At 45.9% G+C, this 20,949-nt stretch overlaps 1 protein-coding gene across 1 annotated transcript; it reads left to right on the forward strand.

The window, feature by feature from the left end:
- Window positions 1-3,246: 3,246 nt before the first annotated feature.
- LOC119383071 (translation initiation factor eIF-2B subunit alpha) lies at window positions 3,247-4,253 on the forward strand. The gene has a single exon (XM_037651063.2). It carries the CDS (start codon window positions 3,300-3,302, stop codon window positions 4,239-4,241), a length of 942 nt encoding a protein of 313 aa, XP_037506991.1. The 5' UTR covers window positions 3,247-3,299; the 3' UTR covers window positions 4,242-4,253.
- The last annotated feature ends 16,696 nt before the right edge of the window (window positions 4,254-20,949 follow it).

A 20,949-nucleotide genomic window follows, 5' to 3' on the forward strand; every position in this document is an offset into this window, starting at 1 on the left:
AGCATGCTTTAACCCTTTCGTCCCTGGCAGTGTCAATTGACACCATCACACAACATTTCCCCTAGCACCTCGGAAATGAAACCAAAACTGCTCGTTCTTAGGGGTATACTTTTTCAATGATCCCCACTGCGATTTACAACAAAATTGCGGCCTGCCAACGGAGCTGGGAGCCACAAAGAAGAAGAAGCTTGACCGAACACATCGGTGACGCCGAGGCGGGTCAGCTCAGGCGGGTAGGCGTCATTTCCGGGACGACGTAACGTAGCTGTTTCAATGAGCATCACACTAAAAAATGAGACGTGGCTCACATTTTGCGTACTCTAGTGAATAGCAGAAGAAAAGATGCCATTTTTCTCATTTCACAACCGCTGAGCCCTGATGACCTAATTTGATGTCATGTCTATAAATCCATTAATACTTGCACCACTGGCTCAATTTTTCGTTTGTGGTCTTCTGATGTCATAACTATTAGGAAAACACGCACAAAAAAGTCCCCGACCAAAATAAAAAATCCAGGGCTGAAAAGGGTTAAAGGGACAACGAAGGGAAAAACGATTTTTGTCGTATTAGTAAATTAATCTTTCACAATTGCAAAATCACCACGCCTACCGCGAGAAGACGCATGGGAAGCGAGAAAACGTGCAAAAAGAAATCACGGATGGTGACGCCACCTTGAAATTCCCGCATGAAATGCGTCATAGATTTTGACGGCGTCTGCTAGGTCCTACGCAGTTCCTAATCGGTAAAAATGAAGTGCATTGTCTTCCGAGGGGGGGGGGGGGGGACTTAACACGCGAACCTTCAGGAAACTTCGACAAACCAAAGTCGCCAAAATAAAAAAAAAAATCTTCTGAAATCCGTGGTCATGCGGCGAGATTTTGGCGCGAAACTTAAAAATGAAACCTTGACCTTGATTTTCTCCTTTATTATTGCATCTGTGTTGGTGAAATTAACGAACTTAGATTTCTCACAGTACAATTTATCAATCTAAGCCGATTCATTGTTTCACTTTCGTGTCCATTTAAATTTCAATAGAGAGGGCAATAAAAACAAAGTGAAGAGAGCGTTCTGTTTTCTGTTGTCCCCCCTGTTTCTATCGCGCTCCTTATCGAAACAGGACTCGTACTGCAAATCACTTTTCTTCCTACAATGTCTGCTACAAAACGCTCTAGATGATCCCGATTGTATTCCTAGAAAATTAGGCACAGTATACCACTGCCGAACAAACGTTTATCATACCCAATATGTCCGCTCAACTCAGGGGCGTAGCCAAGGGGGGGGGGGTTAAGGGGGTTCAAACCCCCCCTCCGAAATTTTTCAGTTTTCCTTGCGTATATATACACGCACACATACAAACGCACGCACGAACATACATAAAGTATAATTGACCCCCCCCCTCCCCCCGAAAAAAATTTCTGGCTACGCCCCTGGCTCAACTGTTTCCACGGTGAGCCAGCCCCTTTTTGCAAGTACCGTAGGTTAAAGTATACTTACTAGCGAAGCATATGCGCCAAGCATGCGTAGATATTTACCACTTAAAACGCCTTGCGGTCGATTCTATGCTCGGACAACCCCACCTAGATTATTGGCTCGGGCCTCTGTCGGGCCCGACCTGTGGTCGGGCCGGGCCGGGCCGGGTAGGCGAAATCTTTTCTCGGGTTCGGGCTGGGCCCAGGTCTCGCTTTGAGTCGCCGGACCGGGCTCGGGCGGGTAAATTTGAAGAAGTCCCGGGCCCGGGCCGATAATCCCGGCCCGTGAAGTGCTCTAGTTTCTATATATATATATATATATATATATATATATATATATATATATATATATATATATATAATTGTATTTTCATGTTAACTTTAATCTCAAGAGTCGATTCGTCCCTTGCCTTCTTTTTTTTTTAATAGCTAAATACTAATCCTCATCAACTGAAAGGTATTCTTATTAGACAAAAGAGAAATTTTTTTCATTGGCTTAAATATTTTGTTACCCGATTCTTGACAATCCCCCGAGTGGGTTTCAGCCGACGACCTAAAATCTACATATGTAAGCTGGCGCACTGCTCTAGAGCGCGCGCACTAAACCAGTATGGGCTACGTGCTTGGGCAGTGGTACATGCCTCGCGCTGGGACATCGGCCTAGGATCTTCTACTCTACCCTACTCTACTCTACATCGACCTAACAGAAGCACGTACAGACGAAGGGCTACAGCTAGCATACAATGAAATGGGCAAGTGCTCGTGATGCGGCCACCTTATATTACTTCATGATTACGTATACATCAAGCCGTCCGTTATTGTGACATGAATGGTAGAAAGGATGAGAAAGAAAGAAATAACGTCGTTAGAAGTTCCTAGCCTGCGACGTGGTGTATTCGATATCTATTTGATTAATTCTAATGACCACTATAACATTGATGTGCACAGATAGGTAATCTTAATTTCGCACCGTTGGCAAGTAATTGTTGGTACTTCTTTGTTAACAAACAGACCGTTGTAAATACTTGCACAATAAATGTCGTCGACGTTTTTCAAGCTTTTTTCTACCACATATATCGCCTTGTCCTATTTGCAGCGTAACTGCAGCAAAATACTGGCAATTTGGTTTGAAACAAGAAAACTTGCGCTCACGTATCATTAGTAGACAGAACCATGAAACCGAAACTGAGTGTTATTTTTTGCTCTGCGACAGGAAACGGCGCGGAAGAGTACAATAATATCAGAGTTCATCAATCACACGAGTTGCGAAACTCCCCATAGGCCCCATGTATCAAAATCCGGACACACCATTGGCCAAAATCGCTGGGGTCCGCTGACTATCGCGTCTTGGGTTGACCAAAAAACAAACTAATAAACGCTCAGGACGGCGTTGGGCAGTTTGAGAGAAGTGCGCGCAGAAGACGGCGCCGCGCGCCGCGGCGCTTTAGTGTTTTGTATTACTGCTCCCAGATGGCGCGACAATCTGCAGGTCTCCGACAGAATCAGTCGTGCGCATGTGTGGGTTTCGGAACGCAATTTCGCAACTGGTATGATTGAAGAACTGTGCAGTAATATAGCAGCACAGATTGCACTTTTTGTCGCACTTTTTATGTTGAAACACGGGAATTACGGAAAAATCAAAGCCTCTCGAAAAATCACAAAACAACATCAGTATGTAATGCCACCTGCAGTTAATAGCACAAACTAAAATTTGGGCTGCCCTCTGTAGACAAGTTTTTGCATCTCAGCTCGTGCACTTCCGTCAACGGTGTTCGACTCGAGCGGTTCCGGTTTTTCTTTGATGGCTGTGCTGGCACGTTTCTTTCGTTGATGCATTTCTCGCGAATGGGCAGTATGGAAGTAGTTAACGCCGATTCTATCAACACCAATTTGGAGGCCATGCTGCGGGAAAACACCGATCTGTCTCCCGCAGTGGCTTCGTTGCAACTGCTGCTCGAGTTCATCGAGAACGACGACTACACGACCATCCAAGGCATGGAAGATAATCTGCAGAAGGTGATCAGAGGCATTTGTACCGCGAAGTGTTCAATCACGTGCGTCAGGTCGGCGTGCGAGCTGTTTGTGCGTTTCGCCACGCGCACGGCGCTCGACTGCTCCATCGACGAATGCAAGAAAAAGATGTCTACACGAGGCCGTACTTTCTTGGAGAAGATGCGCGCGGCACGCTCCAAAATCGCCACGCTTGCCGCTCCGTTCGTGCAAGACCGCTCGACTATCCTGACGCATTCCTTCTCTCGCGTTGTGCGTGACACGCTGTTCGCTGCGGCCGAGGACCACAAACATTTCACCGTGTACGTCACCGAATCGGCGCCCGATTACAGTGGCCGACAGTTATACGAGGCGCTAGAGGAAAGAGGAATCAGTGTGACGGTGATTCTCGACTCAGCTGTCGGCTACATTCTGGAAAAAGTGGACGTGGTTCTCCTCGGAGCTGAGGGAGTAGTCGAAAGCGGCGGCATCATCAACAAAATCGGCACCTACACCATGGCCATGTGCGCCAAGGAAAAGAACATCCCGATTTACGTGCTCGCCGAAAGCTTCAAGTTCGCCAGGAAGTATCCTCTGAACCAGAAAGACCTGCCCGATGAGCAAAAGTACCCGTCCGACAGGCGTAATGGTAACACCGACCTTTCCAAGGAGCACCCCATGATTGACTACACGCCACCTGCGTACATCACTCTTCTGTTCACGGACCTTGGAATCTTGACGCCGTCGGCGGTTAGCGACGAGCTTATAAACTTGTACGTATGAAAGCGCACTGAACCAGTCTTCAAGTACTGTAACTATACTCCGTGTGATACATGCTAGACAGCACTGATAGCACTGGCGCAGGCTCCGCAGCTATGCCCACTGTGTGTGAAGCGGAGTGGAACTACCATTGTCGTTGATATGATGGGGTCAACAGCTTCAGATCGATATCGTCATGCTCAATGAAGTGTGTTACATACAAGTCTATGTTTATATACGCTGCGCAAATTGCAATCCAGCTCGGAAAAGCAAAAGTGATGCAAGCACCGAGTGGTCAAAGCTCAGCGTCTCCCCCCCCCCCCGCACACCTTCTGGGGTGCCTTCTAAGTAAAGACCTTCCGAAATTACGTGTAGAATATCAAAATTTAGAATTAATTGCGCATATGTGACAGGCAGGGTCATGAGATGTGCTCATATGTGTTGACCTTAGGTGTCAGAATCTTTTTCTTCATTGCACAGTCATTAGAAAACCGAATAACATCTTATGTTGAAATAAAAACAATGCTCTCCTGTGCTACGTACTGCTTGCAAAACAGTCGTTTACAAGTCTACTTTCCTGGGTATGTAGGCTTCCGGGTGGGTTAGAGCCGAAAGTGTCGACATGCTGTCTGTTGTAAAAGATTCGGGGCAAAATAAAACGCCTCTATATCGGCTTCGAGCGACTTCGATTAGGGTGACGTGATGTTGTTGATGTGCATCTGTTGATGTGTTGATGTGCTAACGACGTGCCAATCCACAATCACTAAACTACACCGGAAACTATGCTTGAGAACTATTTCCTAGAACAATCCTAAACATGCACCAAGTAGTGACATTTATTGTTTCTCGTTTTGCCCGCCCTTCAGCAATGTGGTACATTTTCTGTCTTTGCGTTTATTGTTTTGAATAAACAAATAAATCACTGTTACTAGAAATTATTGCGGTGTCAGTCCCCAATTGCGTGCCGCCTACAAAAGATTGGGCAACCCAGCAGCATGCACATGGTGGTCATGAATCCGCGGTGCATCAATACTGTTGACTTTTTTAAAAATTAAGTTTTATTAAGCAGAAAGCCCTAGATGCCTCATCAAACGTGAAAATTGACCGTCGGCGTAAACACGAGTGATGCAAAAAGTCATCATCTCGTGATAACGTCCCAGATCACCAAAATTTGTGACGTCATCACATGAGCGTCGTATCGGTCGTATGCTCAAAGGTGGGCCGGTCCCGGAGGCACTGCAAAGCCCAGTGAGGTGCAGAAAGCTTGCAGTACCTGCGATCCCGGAGGCAGTGCAAAACCATGTATGGTGCAGAAAGCATTCGGGGGAACAAAGAACTGAGAAGAAGAAAGAAGATGGCTTTCGTCTTCTAGTCTTTGGCGAATGCATAAAGTACCGTGTAGATTTTAAATGCGAAGCATTTCTTAGCGAACCTCTGGCACTTTGAGCGTTCCTATCCACGTATCTATCTATCTATCTATCTATCTAGCCGTCTACGTCCGGGTGCTCTCATGATCGCCTCCTTAACTTGGTGTAGACCAAAATTTGCATGGGAGGGTAACAGGATTTGACGAATATGACTGCCGGGTCATGACATGAATAACGTTAAAATCCTGTCGCGTACGTCGTCAAACCCTTTCCACTAGACACGTGTGGCACATACCCGTTTACCATGGGCCGCGGTGTACGGGTATGCGCCACAGGTGATTGACAGTTTATATCTACCCAGGAACGGCGAGAAGAGACATTGGTCACTTAAATGCTAAAGCGTTAAGGAAAACCAACATCGGCAGCATTGACTCCACGAATAGAAAGAATGAAAATTAGGATCCCAGCAGGAGTCGAACCCAAGCATTCTGCGTGGCTATCAGGTATTCTACCACTGAGCCACGCCAGGTCTATAAACTGGTTTGAAAAAACAGCCTACCCAGGCGTAATATCGGTGCAACGTCAATTGTGGTTGTGGTGCTGGCTATCTAATTTTAGAAGAAAGCAATAAACGCTACATGATACTCCTACGATATGTACTCCTACGATACAGGCGTCATATCAGATTAACGTCTGTAGTTCCAGTGTCGGCTCCGCTTTTATAGCAGTCTAATAAACATTACGTTTGTATTCCTATGATTCAGCAAGCTATATTGAAGCATTGCTCGACCCCGGAGGAATACATTAACGAAAGTTACATATTATATCCACATCATCGCACCGTAAAGTGTACTTCGTCCACCAGAACGGCGCAATGTCCTCTTCATTTCTTACGAAGCTGGGCGATGGCCTCATGCTCACCGAGGATGATGCCAGATTGATTGACAGCCGCTTTGTAGATTAGGCTACGTAGGCCACACACACCCAGGTAGTCTACGAATACGACAAACACCATCCACTGATGTTGGTCTACGTAGCACTATCCAGGCCTACCAGCCTCGACGGCCTATACCTCACCAATGCGATGGTTGGCTTCAGGTTCCGACATGTCGCCGGCTCTGTCGACAGACAATTTGTCGACGAAATGACCGAGGCATCCACGATTTCCAACAGCTTTACTATACCACATACTTCACTACACATGGACCCCTCGTCACCGCGATCATGACGTGATCCGATAACAAGTCATGACCAGCTACTGGTGCTCACTGCTCACGGGGATGACTACCTTGTTCAAGAACTGTCAAGAACTTCTTGCACGCATGTACACGAGTTCGTGAAACGTGCGTGCGTTCTCGAGACACGTATAAGCACTACGTATCAGCTTACCGCTACTGGTGTTGGTAATACCCACGTTGCATACTTAACCGCAAACAACTGGTTATGTAACACATATGCGGCTCTGCAACATATATATGTGTGCGTATAAAATTTATACAAATCTTTAGCGTCATTTTGTAACGTGTCGCTCAGTAAAAAAAGCTACGCCACAGTCCCCTACCCGCCTCATGCTTCGCATAACATTTTTTAATGTAGTTTTATTCACGATAGAAACATACTTGTACTTTTTTTTTTGCGCTAACTGACTGACCTCGACCTTTAGCAGGCCAGGATATCGAATGCTCTCGGCCATTGGCCGAAATCATTTGCACTGTGAAACTGTTATAAATGATGATCCGAACGCAGCGCCATGCCTGTTTTCTTTTTTCATATTTTGTTTAATTTACTATACACCCTGATTTGTCCGAGGGCATTACAAATGAGAGTCGATAAAAAGTACAAGACAGAAAGAGAGAGCACAAAATTCTGTCAGCAATAATAACAACAAACTTTTCGAATGGCATCATATCGTCATAATATTAAGTACACAAACTGGCTTTACCCAATGTGCTTGCGTTTACACGGCTGTCTCCATGGTAACCCGTTTCAGAAGACGAATATGAGATCGACTGCTCCATTGGAGGTAAGTAATAGATATTTGTCTAAACGAGCTAAATGTTATGTATAGCTCGTTTTGGAATTTCATCAGCCAGGACGCACTAAGCACGCGATGAAATTGAGAAATTGAAAGTACTATTTCAGGGTTAAGGACTGCAGATCAACGCTATCGAGTTTTATCATTCAACCTTTTTAAAGGGAGCGGTATTGGGCGCGAGGACATACTGTGGCGCCGCCATGCGGATGCGTTCGTGTGACGTGCAAGTACATTCTAGCACACTGTAGTGCAAGGTTGGATTGCTCCGCTAGAGTGACCTAGAATTGGAGGAGTGTCCAAAGTAGTCCAAAGTAGAGCTGTGCACGGGCCGTATTTCCGAGCCCGAGCCCGGCCCGGGCCCGCTGACTTTGTCGAAGGCCCGCCCGAGCCCGACGGCAAAGGGCTGCGAGCCCGCCCGGCCCGGCCCGACGTACGAAAACACAATCCCGGGCCCGGCCCGGCCCGGCCCGGCTTTTTGAAAAGTTCGCTGCGAAAACAAAACACCGTTTTCCGGTAATTTGGCATTTTATTGAGCATATCAAATATGATCAAACGATACACGACGAACAGTCTCTAATAGAGACGGTTCGCGGCACTTTTGCTATACAAGTAGACGGCCTCATGCCAGCAACAATAGAGTTCGCTCGCCAAAGCCGTCACGTGTATGGGGTATGCCCATGCAAGCGTCAGCTTGCACGAAGGCGATGTACGTCGTGTCGCTCGTCGCTGTCGCGTGCATTTTCACTCATATGGGATTTGGTCTTAAATCTAACGCGGAACAGTCGCGTGACGCCGTCACTAGCTCAGGTAGTGTTACTTCTATGTTTCGTCGGAGTGCAACAGAGGCCGTGCTTTACCTGCTCCCCTTTTGTTTAAAATAGCGAATGGAAAGGAAAAGCGGTAAATGGCGGTCGCGGAAAAGGCGCTGTATGCGTGCTGGAAAACAATTCGCGCTCATTCTCTATATTTCGGGCTTGAGTCGGGCTTTGCGCCGGGTCCGAGCCCGGCCCGCGGGCCGGGTCGGGCTCGGGCTTTCGGGCTACCCGGAGCCCGTGCACACCTCTAGTCCAAAGCGCCGGCTCTCGCGTGGGCTTTTTGCGGTGAACTTCCGCGCCGCGCCGCTGCTGCGCCGGACCCGTTAGAGTTACTGCATATGACCCGTGGGCTTTCCACGCTCGGGAATCGTGCGGAAAGCGAGGGGCGTCTGCTACGCGCTGTAGTTTTTTGCGCTGAGTTTCCACCAGTGTTGTAGGCGTTACTGAAAAAAAGTAACTAAATACGTTACTCGTAACACTATAAAAAAAGGAACGCGTTACCGCCCTACGTTACCTACAAAAAAAAAAAATGTAACGCGTTACCGTTACCGAAAAAAAGTAACGGACGTTACCTCTGCTGTTACTCCGCAATCATAAATTTTAATCAACGTGTCTTTGCTGCAGGAACCAACAATAACAATTTTTTAAACCCCAAATTTATGTTGCACATAAAACTTCTAACCCAAACAACGATTATACCCAAACTGCTGATTTAACGAGAAAGAGAGAGAGAGAGAGAGAGAGAGAGAGAGAGAGAGAGAGAGAATAAACATCTTTATTTCGGTAATATTTAAGCGTCGTCTTCGGGGTGGTCTCCCCCTTCTATTAAACCATAGGCTTTCGCCGCGTCGACAGCCCTCGCTATCAGCTGCATGGCGCTGGTCTTCGAGAGAGTAAGGCTGGCCAAGGCTCGCTCCCAAAGCTCAGGCGTGTAAGTAGGGGTTGGATTATTTCCACAAATGTACCAGATCTTAGCAATTATATAGTGGCTTATAGTTGCCTGTAGAGTTTTGTGTGATGGCTTCCGATTCTGGCACATGGTGAATCCATTTTTCTCAATGTGAGATTATACAGAATATGAGATTTAATCTTCATCGCTATCCGCAAAGAAATCATCACTTAACTCTCAAGAAATTTACAGTCATTCTAACGACGTGCTTCTAGTAGCAAAATAGATACGCAAATTTTTTAGTAGTAAAAAAATGCTTCAATGACCTAGTCACGGAAATAAATATATATGAATAAACATTTTTTGTTCACTTTAACCTGTATGTGAGGGTGTTCAAGATCAGCCTCGCTCGCGAAACTTAGCTGCACTTGCGGATAGAAAGAAGCAAAACTTATTTTCAAAACAAAGTTGATAAGCCTTATCAACTTTGTAGCAACTTTAATAAAATTTCGCATACCTGGACATTTTTCAAAAATAGTTTTTTTTTCGCTCTACAAGTTTCAAACAATGTTACTTTACTATTTGTTGCGCACACATTTCATACACACATCAAATGTCGAGGCTATAACAAGCCTGTTGTGGGTTTCCTCTATATGCAAGGACACTCCACACGAAGGGTCGGACACAGCAAACGTTTAGAATATATTTTAATTCACTTCCAAAGTGTACCTAAATGCCCATTCTCCCGATCGAAACCCATCGCTAGCACGCCAACTCTGACTTAGATTTATAGGAGGGGCAACGAAAGTTGTAGTGACGTCACACCAGATCTGCTGTAGTTACGTGAGCGACCTTCGGACCTCCGCCACCTCCGCAACGTACGTACCGGCTGTAGTGAACTAGAATATATTATAGTTCACTATAGTACTGGCAAAGCATCGGTTGCTACATCACTCGCCGAGTTGCGATCGCTTCCTGGCTAAGTGCGTCACAGCCTTGTGTGGTCACGTGACCAAGTCTCGTACACTTCTACGTCACTGCCCAACCTCGGCGCCCAGAAACCGAAACCGAAAGTTGTCGACGTAAAAGGCGATATTAAATAATTTAACGAGAATACATGAATCTTGGTGCGTGCATCATGCTTCCTGGAGCTATAGGGAGTATGCACTGAAACTGAGCCGCAATGTGGCGCTGCGGTGCCCCGAGCTGGGCGCCATTTTTGCGGTTCTCGTGCAGCAGCCGACCCACGCTTGCTACTGTGTTTGCTGCGTGTACGCGCTAGGTGTTGTGTGGTGTTTCCTTGACTTCCGTCTACTCGCGTGTTTCATTAACGATAGTACGGCGTTGGAACTGTCCCCTACCACTGCGTGTTGCGTGGACTTGTAAAAGTGCCCAAGCCGCAGGACGTTGTTGCGCGTCGAGCTGCGTCAATCGGCTATGGTGAACTGCGCTGTTTACGGTTGCTCCAACCGCACAAGAAACAGCCTCAACGACGAGAACTTTCAACGGGTAGGGTTCAATGTCGTGCCGAAAGTTATATCAGGACAGTGTGCGAAGATAACGGAGCTGTCGTCAAAGCGGAGAGCTCTATGGCTGAGCAGAATTCGTCGCGAAGACCTGGACGAATCGGCGACGCACTACCGCGTTTGCGGGGCGCATTTCATCACAGGTGAGCGCGGCAGCAGCATAAAATGCATCTCCTCGGCGTTATAATTTACGTACAGCACTGCAGCGTACGTTCCATTTCAGGAAGACCAGCTTATTCGATGGACGAGGCCAATCCCGACTGGGCGCCGAGCTTCAATCTCGGCTACAAGTCCACAACGCACGCTAAAAGAAGCGCGAGCAACAGCCTACCTTTGAAACAACGACGATGTTGCCATCACAAAGAGTTTTCACCCTTGGTGGCTCCACGAGGCCGCTTGTGACATAATTGTGAGCCTCCAAGGATTTGTAGCTCTTAAGCTGCTCCCGCGTCACGAAACTTGTCCCGTGAACAAGATAATCGTTGATATCCGCACGGTCTACGCTGGGATAGCAGCCAACATCGTTCGTGAACTGGTCATCGGAAAGCGCGAAGGGGTCGTCGCTACCGCATTTTGCGACTTTGATGTGGTATCTCCTGCGCTCGGGATCAGACAGCGACTTGGCGTAGTCGCTGAGCAGCATCTTTTCACTGCAGCAACACGGCGATCGCTTGCACAGCAAGGCAAATGACTAGATCCGTGCAACACGCAGTGGTAGGGGACAATTCCAACGCTGTACTATCGTTAATGAAACACGCGAGTACACGGAAGTCAAGGAAACACCACTCAACACCTAGCGCGTACACACAGCAAACACAGTAGCAAGCGTGGGTCGGCTGCTGCACGAGAACCGCAAAAATGGCGCCCAGCTCGGGGCACCGCAGCGCCACATTGCGGCTCAGTTTCAGTGCATACTCCCTATAGGAAACGCTTACAGCAAAGTACGTGCAAGCCACAAATTTGGTGGCACCACCCCTTTAACGGCAATATTTGTGTTTTGTATCGCCGTGAACTTTCGAGAACGACAGCTAATCAAATTCGTCCCAATATGTTCGATATTTTCTCCCTCGTAAATTATTCAGTTAATAAAAAAACCAAGTTCCTTTCCGGGCTGTTGGGTGGTATGTGCATAAAATGTTAAATGCCCAATCAGATCTAAAATATCCATTTTTGGATCCGTGTCGATCTCTCGTGGAATCACTTGTTTGCGATAACCACGGTTAGAAGTCTAACTGCGGTTATGTCTGCCTTGTAGCTACCTGTAACCGTGGTTAGCCCGTAACCGTTTAAGGCTTTTCGTGTGACAGCGGTGTTGAAACAGAGGGACGCCAACTAAGGTAATGAGTAAAAAGATTTTTTTTTTTTTGTGCGTAACAAGAAAAAATTCGACGTTTCGCGTCCCACTCGCATTCTTTTTCAGGGTTTTCTTCCTGCCATGGGATCACGCCTATTCTCCATGATGTGCAGAATTCCGTTGAGGCAGACTCGCGATCGGCAGCGCACCTGTAGACCAGCTGACGTTACCGGCTGTCTCCTGGATGGGCCAGGATTCCACAAAAAGCTGCTAATAGTAATTGGCCTCTAAGCCAACGACGCGGGAGTTGACAAATTCGATGCGGTGTTCGTTCACCACGCTGTGCTCGGCGAGTGTACTCCACTGTCACTCGAACTTCCGGACGTCGTTTTTATGTTGTCGCAGCCTCTCGGGGTAGATCTTTGTTTCCCCCACGTACGAAGTGTCACGATCAGCACATTTTGTGGAGTAAACCAACCCTTGCGCTTTCTCTTCGGGCGGCCTGTCTTTCGGGCACGAAAAGGCGCAGGTGCCAGCAATCCACCTCCTAAATCCACTTCCACGAAAAGCATGTCAGTTTCTCATGGATGATTCGGCAGCTTTCTTCGAGCTTTGTGTGGCGACAAGCGATTCCACCAGGGCTTTTTTGCCAATGCCTGGCAGGCGGACAGCAGTCCGACGCTGCGACAAAAGAATTCGTCGGGGCGAGCTCTGGGAAAATGGCGCCTACAGGATGAAAAAGTAACGAGTAACGTGACACCACACGTTACCGAAAAATGTTAACCTAAGTACGTTACTCGTTACAGTTTCGAAATCGTAACGAGTACGTTACTAAGTTACCGAAAAAAGTAACGCGTTACCGGTAACGCCGTTAATTGTAACGCGTTACCGCCAACACTGGATTGCGCACAGGGCACTTGATGTCTGCTTAACTTTATAATGCGGTGCGGAATTGGAGCTTATCCATCTTTAAGCGTTGTGTTAGTGCTGGGGAAACAACGGAACGCAAAAAGTAATGCGTCAAGCGGTATCAGCGTGGCCTAGCTAGATCCGGTGACAGAATTCGAGAACGTTGGTGCGTGCGTAAAGCGCCAAACGAACACGCACAAGGAAAGAACGAAAAGAACTGATTCGTATGGGTAATCTGGCAATAGCATCACGCATGCAAGAATTAAGAGTAATAAAAAAAGTAAATTACACGCGCAGTCAGCTGAGATACTTACGCGCATTGACCGCTTCACATTACCAGCTTTTTACCCATGGTCGCCAGTGGTTTTAGCCATATGCACACCGCTTTGTTTGACAATTTGTTAGCCTCCCCCCGGGAAGACGTAAAGGAAACAAAAGAAAGACTAGAGACGGCCATACGACCGCAGTGCTGTTGGTTTATTTTTGCTTCTGAGGTAGCGTACAACAAGGCTCGCGCAAAGCTTGTGTTAAATTCCGACATTTGTAAGAAAAGCAATGCCAGGTAAACTAACTTTATTCCACAAGTTTTTGCATGAAAGGAGTAATATAGAAAATGCTTTACAATTATCCAGATATCTTGAAATAATCTTACAAATACCCAAATTCTTGCCGTACAAGTTACATATCTACCTGAACGAAAATACGGTAAGAAATTTACAAATATGAAAGAGCAATGCCTCAATCACTTTAGAAAACTTTTCATATACAGAGATCTGTAGCTTGCCTGAAAAAATGCAACATGCGATAATGTGTGTATATATAGACTAGATGTTCGGAGCCAGCTGTGGTCACTCATACGTCGGTCTTGTTTCTATCTACAGGGATCACTGAATGTCAGTATACGAAACGTTCGCGCGAGATGCGTATTGCTGCAAACCTTCACCACTCGAAATGAAAACAGTTTCAAACAACTCATTCTCAACTTCAGATATTTTCACGGTTCTCGGCGGTTCGCGCGTTTCAGCGACTCTACAAAAAGATGTGGACGAGTAGTTACATAACATACAACTGTTCCCGCGGCAACTGCGCGTCAACAGGGCACCCGACCGCAATTTCCCCGTTCCTGATGAGCTCAATCTCTTGAATAAATATAGAGAGATGACCAGAAGGATAAAGCAAGCATCTTTTGTCCCGCAGACACGTGTAATCAGCTGCGGTGAGCTGAGAATAACGTTTGTTTTCGGGCGATCGCTCGTAACATGAAGTGAGGCATATACGATGTTGCACTGTTATCGTTTCATTTACTTTGCTTTGTCTTTTTTTAAGCCAAAAAAGTCTTAGATTCCTCATCAAACACGAAAACTGACCGTCGGCGTCCCGCGTCGCCAACACGAGTGAAACACAAAATCCCCACGTGATGACGTCACAGATCAACAAAATTTGTGACGTCACTATGACGTCATTGTGACGTCATTCAACATGATGACATAGAAGATAGCTTTTGTTTTCGAGTCGTCTCAGGCGAATCTATAAGGGACCGTGTTTTTTTTTCTTTCACTAATTTTTTTGCATACCTTATATATTATTTATGCGGTCAGTTCTTCAAGATATGGGTAAGTCTGACATGCTGACATCGATACTCGTGACCACCACGTTTTTATCACCTGACGGAGACAAATTATCAGACCACACATCATCAGAATTATTTCTGGCCGAAGAAAGCGGGTTTGCGCGCCACACGCCATATTATTAATTTTAGTCGTTACGCAAATGGCAAACATGTAAAGTTAATATAATAATAATATCTGGTGTTTAACGTCCCAAAACCAAGATGTGATTATTAGAGACGCCGTAGTGGAGGACTCCGGAAATTTCGACCACCTGGGGTTCTTTCACGTGCACGTAAATCTAGGTTCACGGGCCCCAGACATTTTCGCCTCCATCGAAAATGCAGCCGCCGCAACCGGGATTCGATCCCGCGACCTTCGGGTCAGCAGTCGAGCGCCATAACCTCTAGACCACCGTGGCGGGGCAAGCATGTAAAGTTAGTGATGCCATGACATATCGGTGATATTACGCATATATTCGTACCTTTCCATGTCAATTTTCGTGTATACCAATTAAGTGCACAAGACGCGAGTTACGCGAGCAATTCGTTACTGTTGGTACCGCGGCCACGGCGACGGACACATTCGGCTTCGCATTGAAAGGCTTGAAACAGCAGAATGCGGGAGGCAACCTTGTAAAACAAATCGAACGCACGAAATAAAAGAAAGCATATGATGTTCCTCGAATGGTGGATCCCTGGCAGCCTAGCCCCGGGCACAATAACAACCATTGGGGCAAATAAAGTTTATTCAACTCAACTCATATGAAGGGTGCAAACGCGTTAGCATGAGCTAGCCATTTACGTGCATATCGTTCTTCTGGTTATCTCCAGTTTATTCTCTCCTGCAGCAAGTTTACGTTCGTCATTCCACATGAAAGTAAATTAAGCGTCTTCTCTCACGATGAAGTGCGCGCAGAATGCGGTCCTCAAACAGCCGCGTACGCCATTGCGGTAACAAACCAGCTGAAAGGAAATATACAAAATCCCCGTTTCACAACGCCCAAACGCGTTCTCTGTGCGATGAGTCGCTGCAGTATTATGTTGCAGTGACGCAGTATTAAACATTGCCCAAATTCGCGCAATTTTGTCTAATAGCGGCCAAAATATCAGGCGCGTAGGTCTCCGCCAGCCCACTCGCGCTCAGCCCGCAACCGCTTTCGCGTCTTCCTTTTTATTATTACTTTTGTACTTCACTACGACGAAATCAGTAAAATACTGCTGCGGTTTCGTCACGGTCTGTACGAAATGTTAAATAACTGCTCTGAAAAATAAAACGTACCTCAAAATGACTTAGACGCCACACTGACTGCCGGCGTCCTTTTTAGGGCCACCGATGTGGAAGCTATGGGGGCCGAATGCGCTGCTTTCCTCTTTAGTGAGAATATCCCTATACAAAGCACGACGCAAGTGGTTTCTCGGCGTTGTGGGAAGCAACCATCATGCTTAGAGCTGCATGCAACCACAACCTTTCTCATATGATTATAAGCAAGCGCACAAGAGCTATATGCACGCGCGCACATCATTCAGAGTTGTAGCTACATTTTAGATATGTCTGCAGCACGATTTTAATATTTATCTGTTGCTCCCTACTGCGCGAATTTTCTACATTTGTCAGACGGTGTATTTTCGATCGCCATCGAGCCACATCGGGATGCAACTTTTACAGTTTGCACAAAGGGGCCAATCGCGATCGAAAATTACGGTTTCGATAGGGCGCGATTGCGATAGTAAATGTACCGTGTGTAGCCCGCCGTTTTGCTTTGGGCATTTGAATGTCTTAGCGTGATGCAAGGGGTGGCTTACTGAGGTCCAGATAGCAATTTATGCTTATGAAGTTCAAAAAACGGGGGGGGGGGGGGGCGAAGCAGAGATACACATAGGGCAAGCGCTTGTCCTGCGTGTATCTGCTTCGCCCCCGTGTTTTTTTTTTTTCGCACTTCATAAGAATGAACCAATTCCAACTAGGTCAGATGGCTGTGTTGGCAATTTTATGTTTCAGTGAAAATACCAGTGTCCAAAATTTACAAATTCATTGACAAGCAGTATAACACTCCGCACCTGCTGTTAGAAAGAGAATCCATTCTTGGGGCCCGTGTACTTAGGTGCACGTTAAAGAACCTCAGGTGGTCGAACTTTCCAGAGTCCTCCACTACGGCGTCCCACATAATCATATCGTCGTTTTGAGACTTGAAACCCCAACATTTATAGAAGGCGAATCAGTGTTTGAAGTTGCCACGTTGTCGCCTGTATACAGCGTATATAAAGCAACGTAAGAAGTCACACTGGATGGGCTCATGCTACATTCATCCTCTATAAGCAAGGAACTCCATGAGCTGAAAATAACAATAAAGGAATGTCAGGTGACAGCGGTATCACGCTCTTGCAAAGCAGGGTAGCGGTGAAATTGAAAGCCAACGCTCAGCTCCTTCGCGCACGTAGCGCACTGTGGCACGGAGCAGATATGCCGCCGATAATTTTGACTACACTTTGTTCTCTAGAGATCTCCACACATGAAATGAGAACAAAGCAATGCTGTTCAAACGGGAAAACGCCAGAAATTGAAGCGCGTTCAACCATCTGCTTTCCTTTCACCGGAGCAACGTGAAATCACGTGATCCAACCCTGCACGTCTAAAGCCCCTTGATCTTAACATCAAGAGGCTTTATGCATGTCACGATTGCAGCGCCTGCGTCTCCAGTGGTGGACCTCGCACCCGACGCTGCGCTCCTTATGCATTGCAGAAAAGGCTGTATTACCTAACTTCAAACCACTATAGTCGTATATACAGTCGAACCCACTTATAACAATATTAAAGTGCCACGAAAGTTCCTTTGTCATAACTGATAATTGTTATATATGGGTTGCACGAAAAAAAAAAGCAAAATGCATACAACTGCCGATTTTTCGGACATGCTTGAAAATTTGGACGCTTTCGTGAAGTCCGAAATTTCGGACGCTGAAACTCTTCGGCGTCCGATTTTTCAAAATTTCTGCGGAAACTTCAGGTCCGAAACGGCATTAACTGAAGCCCCCACCTCTGCCGCATCTGTAGGTTCGAACCAGCGCTTTCGCGAGTCGATTCGTTCGCGGCCGTAGTTCGAAAGGTAGTTTCTTGAATTGCCGAAGTATATTGGGGTGAAGCTAATAAAAAATTTGGAGGGGGCCACTGTCACGGCGCAGTGCGGCTATGTTTGCGGATAAGCACCGGATATATGCGGAGGCATGATAGCGACAGGCGGCCAACGCACCAGTACAGCTTAATCGCTGACAATACTTATCATGCCTAGGGCTTAGCCCCCCCCCCCCCAAATTTTGGTGAAGTAGGTGTTTTTACAAAAAAAATAAGTAATGAAAGTAAGTGTTTTTCTAAAATATTCAAGGTTTTCTGCAAGTGCCCTTCCCCCCTTCCACCCAGGAAAAAATTTCTGGCTACGGGCCTGGTACTTCTGATAAGCATCTTCAGCTAACTGCTCGGTAGTGCATGTGGCCTAGTGCAGTTGTATGCGTACTGCGCGCATTTAATAGGCGACTAAATCATAGATAGATAGATAGATAGATAGATAGATAGATAGATAGATAGATAGATAGATAGATAGATAGATAGATAGATAGATAGATAGATAGATAGATAGATAGATAGATAGATAGATAGATAGATAGATAGATAGATAGATAGATAGATACGCTCAAAGTGTCAAAGGTTCTCTAAGAAGTGCTTCGCACTAAAAAAAAAAAAATCCAAGGTGACACTAAACATACGATCCGACGTTGCTATCATCCGATGCAAACCTCGGAAAAAGTGAAACGCCCATGAAACAACACTGCGCATTGCACTGCTTCCAGCGACTCAACAGGGCAGACGTAAATTTATGCTCTTCACACTGAGCTCATAATAAATTTAAAGCCGCACGACAAACTTGGCATCCAAGCAATCGAAAGTCGAGCGCTATACAAACACACGCGAAAGCGTGGTGGTTGTTTGCTGACAGCTCCGAGCAGACATGACTGCCGGAGCGAAGGCGCGATTTACCGGTAACATAATTACAGAACTCGCGCAGTCAGCTCACTGTTCATGCCATAGAAATGCGGCCGTTCACCACCGACACGCACGTAGCGCTCGCACAAACAGCAGCGTCCTTGACGACCTGCTCCGTCTCGCGAAGGTTGTCGATCAACCGCCCTCATGTGGTGAGATTCACTCTCTGAAAATGTTTTTTTCATCTCTGATATCTTTTTAAAGGGACACTAAAGGCAAACATTAAGCCGACGTTGATTCTTGAAATAGCACTCCACAAACCTCGTAGTGCTTGTTTCGTGCCAAGGAAATGCTTATTTTGAAAGAAAATCATATTTTAGTGGTCGGCACGGCGTTAGCGCACTTCAAATCACCCGCCTGAACGGGCCTTCTGACGTAGCAGTTGTCGTGCCCAACGTTGGCTGCCTTTGCTGCAGCCCGGCCGCCGACGCTACGGTTTCTTGCCCAACAGCGGCCATCAACCTCGCCAAGACGCAGCCATGGGCCTTTCCGTAACTGTATAATTCACTATAACGGAGCTTAGCTTGGCCAGGAGCAGCAGTAGAGTATCAACAGGGCGAAAATAGCGAAAGCCAAGCACACGCAGCAGTACGCGATACCGAAACTACCACTGAGACGTGCAGCTCGGCGAAAGCTGAACTTTTGAAGCACTCGCGTCGTTCCCCATGGTAACGCCAAAAGGTTCTTTTTTCCATGAATCAAACAGAAACGAACAAGCAGCATTTTATTACGTCGTGTGATGCACGGAAGGTTCTTTTTTTTATCGGAACTGTTTGATTACTAGTGGTTAATTGTACTCGGGACTTTGGCGTCATCGGGATCATTTCCAAAATGTCCCACTCGTGGCGCGCATCGTGTCCTACAACAGTGTGCAAAATTGGGCTAGTTGGTTTAACTGCGCAAAAAGACGAAGACACGATATGGAGGACCACACAGGACAGGCCAGTGTTGCACGTTCCTCTAAAACAGGAACGAAAGCTCGTTCCTCGTTCCTTCCCAATCTTGGAACGACTTCCCATTACAAGTTCCCTTAGCGTGAAAGGAACTCGTTCCAGTTACATTTCGAAAATTGGAACGTGTCGTTAATAACGTTACATTTGAATTTTAAATCAAAATATAGTGCTGGATAACCCTGAGGCGAAATAAAGTGAGCAATTTAGAGCTAACATTGAGCTACATATATTTTACGAATTTGACGTCACCGGCAATGTAGATAAAATGAATCCAAAGAAACGCTCCTAGACGAAGTTTTTAGAGACCATCGGCCATGCTACAGACGTAAGTCTAACTGCAACTTTCGTGCTCGTCTATTACAAGCAGTGTTGTAGGCGTTACTGAAAAAAAGTAACTAAATACGTTACTCGTTACACTATAAAAAAAGGAACGCGTTACCGCCCTACGTTACCTACAAAAAAATGTAACGCGTTACCGTTACCGTTACCGAAAAAAAGTAACGGACGTTACCTCTGCCGTTACTCCGCAATCATAAATTTTAATCGATGTGTCTTTGCTGCAGGAACCCACAATAACAATAATTTAAATCTGAAAATTTTGTTTCACATAAAACTTCTAACCCAAACAACGAATATACCAAAAATGCTGATTTAACGAGTATTACTTGCACAAATGTACCGGACGTTAGCAATGGTATAGTGGCTTAAAGTTGCCTTTAGAGTTACGTGTGATGGCTTCTGACTCTGACACATGGTGAAGCCATTTTTCTCAATGTGACATTATACAGAATATGATATTCAATCATCAACGCTATTCGCAACGAAAGCATCAATGAAATCTCAATAAATTTACAATAATTCTGATGGTGTGCTTCTGCTAGCAAAATAGATGCGCGAATTTTGTAGTAGTAAAGAAATGCTTAAATGGGCTAGTCACGTAAAAAACATCTGTGCATAAACATTTTTTGTTCAATTTAACCTGTATAATTACCGCAAAAATTGCGAGCGTTTATGTGAGGGTGTTCAAGATCAGCCTCACTCGCTCGGGAGTTCAATAACCAGAAACTTCGCTGCAGTTGCAGATAAAAAAAGCAAAATTTATTTTTAAAACAAAGTTGATAAGCCTTATCAATTTTGTAGCTACTATTAAATGTCGCATATTTAGACATTTTTCAAAAACAGTTTCCTTCGCTCTACAAGTTTCAAACAATGTTACTTTACTCTTTGTTGCGCATACATTTCATACACAAAATATCTTCTTTGTAACGATAATATTTGTGTTTTACAACGTCGTGAACT

This window comes from Rhipicephalus sanguineus, chromosome 2 (genome assembly GCF_013339695.2).
Source record: "Rhipicephalus sanguineus isolate Rsan-2018 chromosome 2, BIME_Rsan_1.4, whole genome shotgun sequence".
Classification (NCBI taxonomy): Eukaryota; Metazoa; Arthropoda; class Arachnida; order Ixodida; family Ixodidae; genus Rhipicephalus; species Rhipicephalus sanguineus.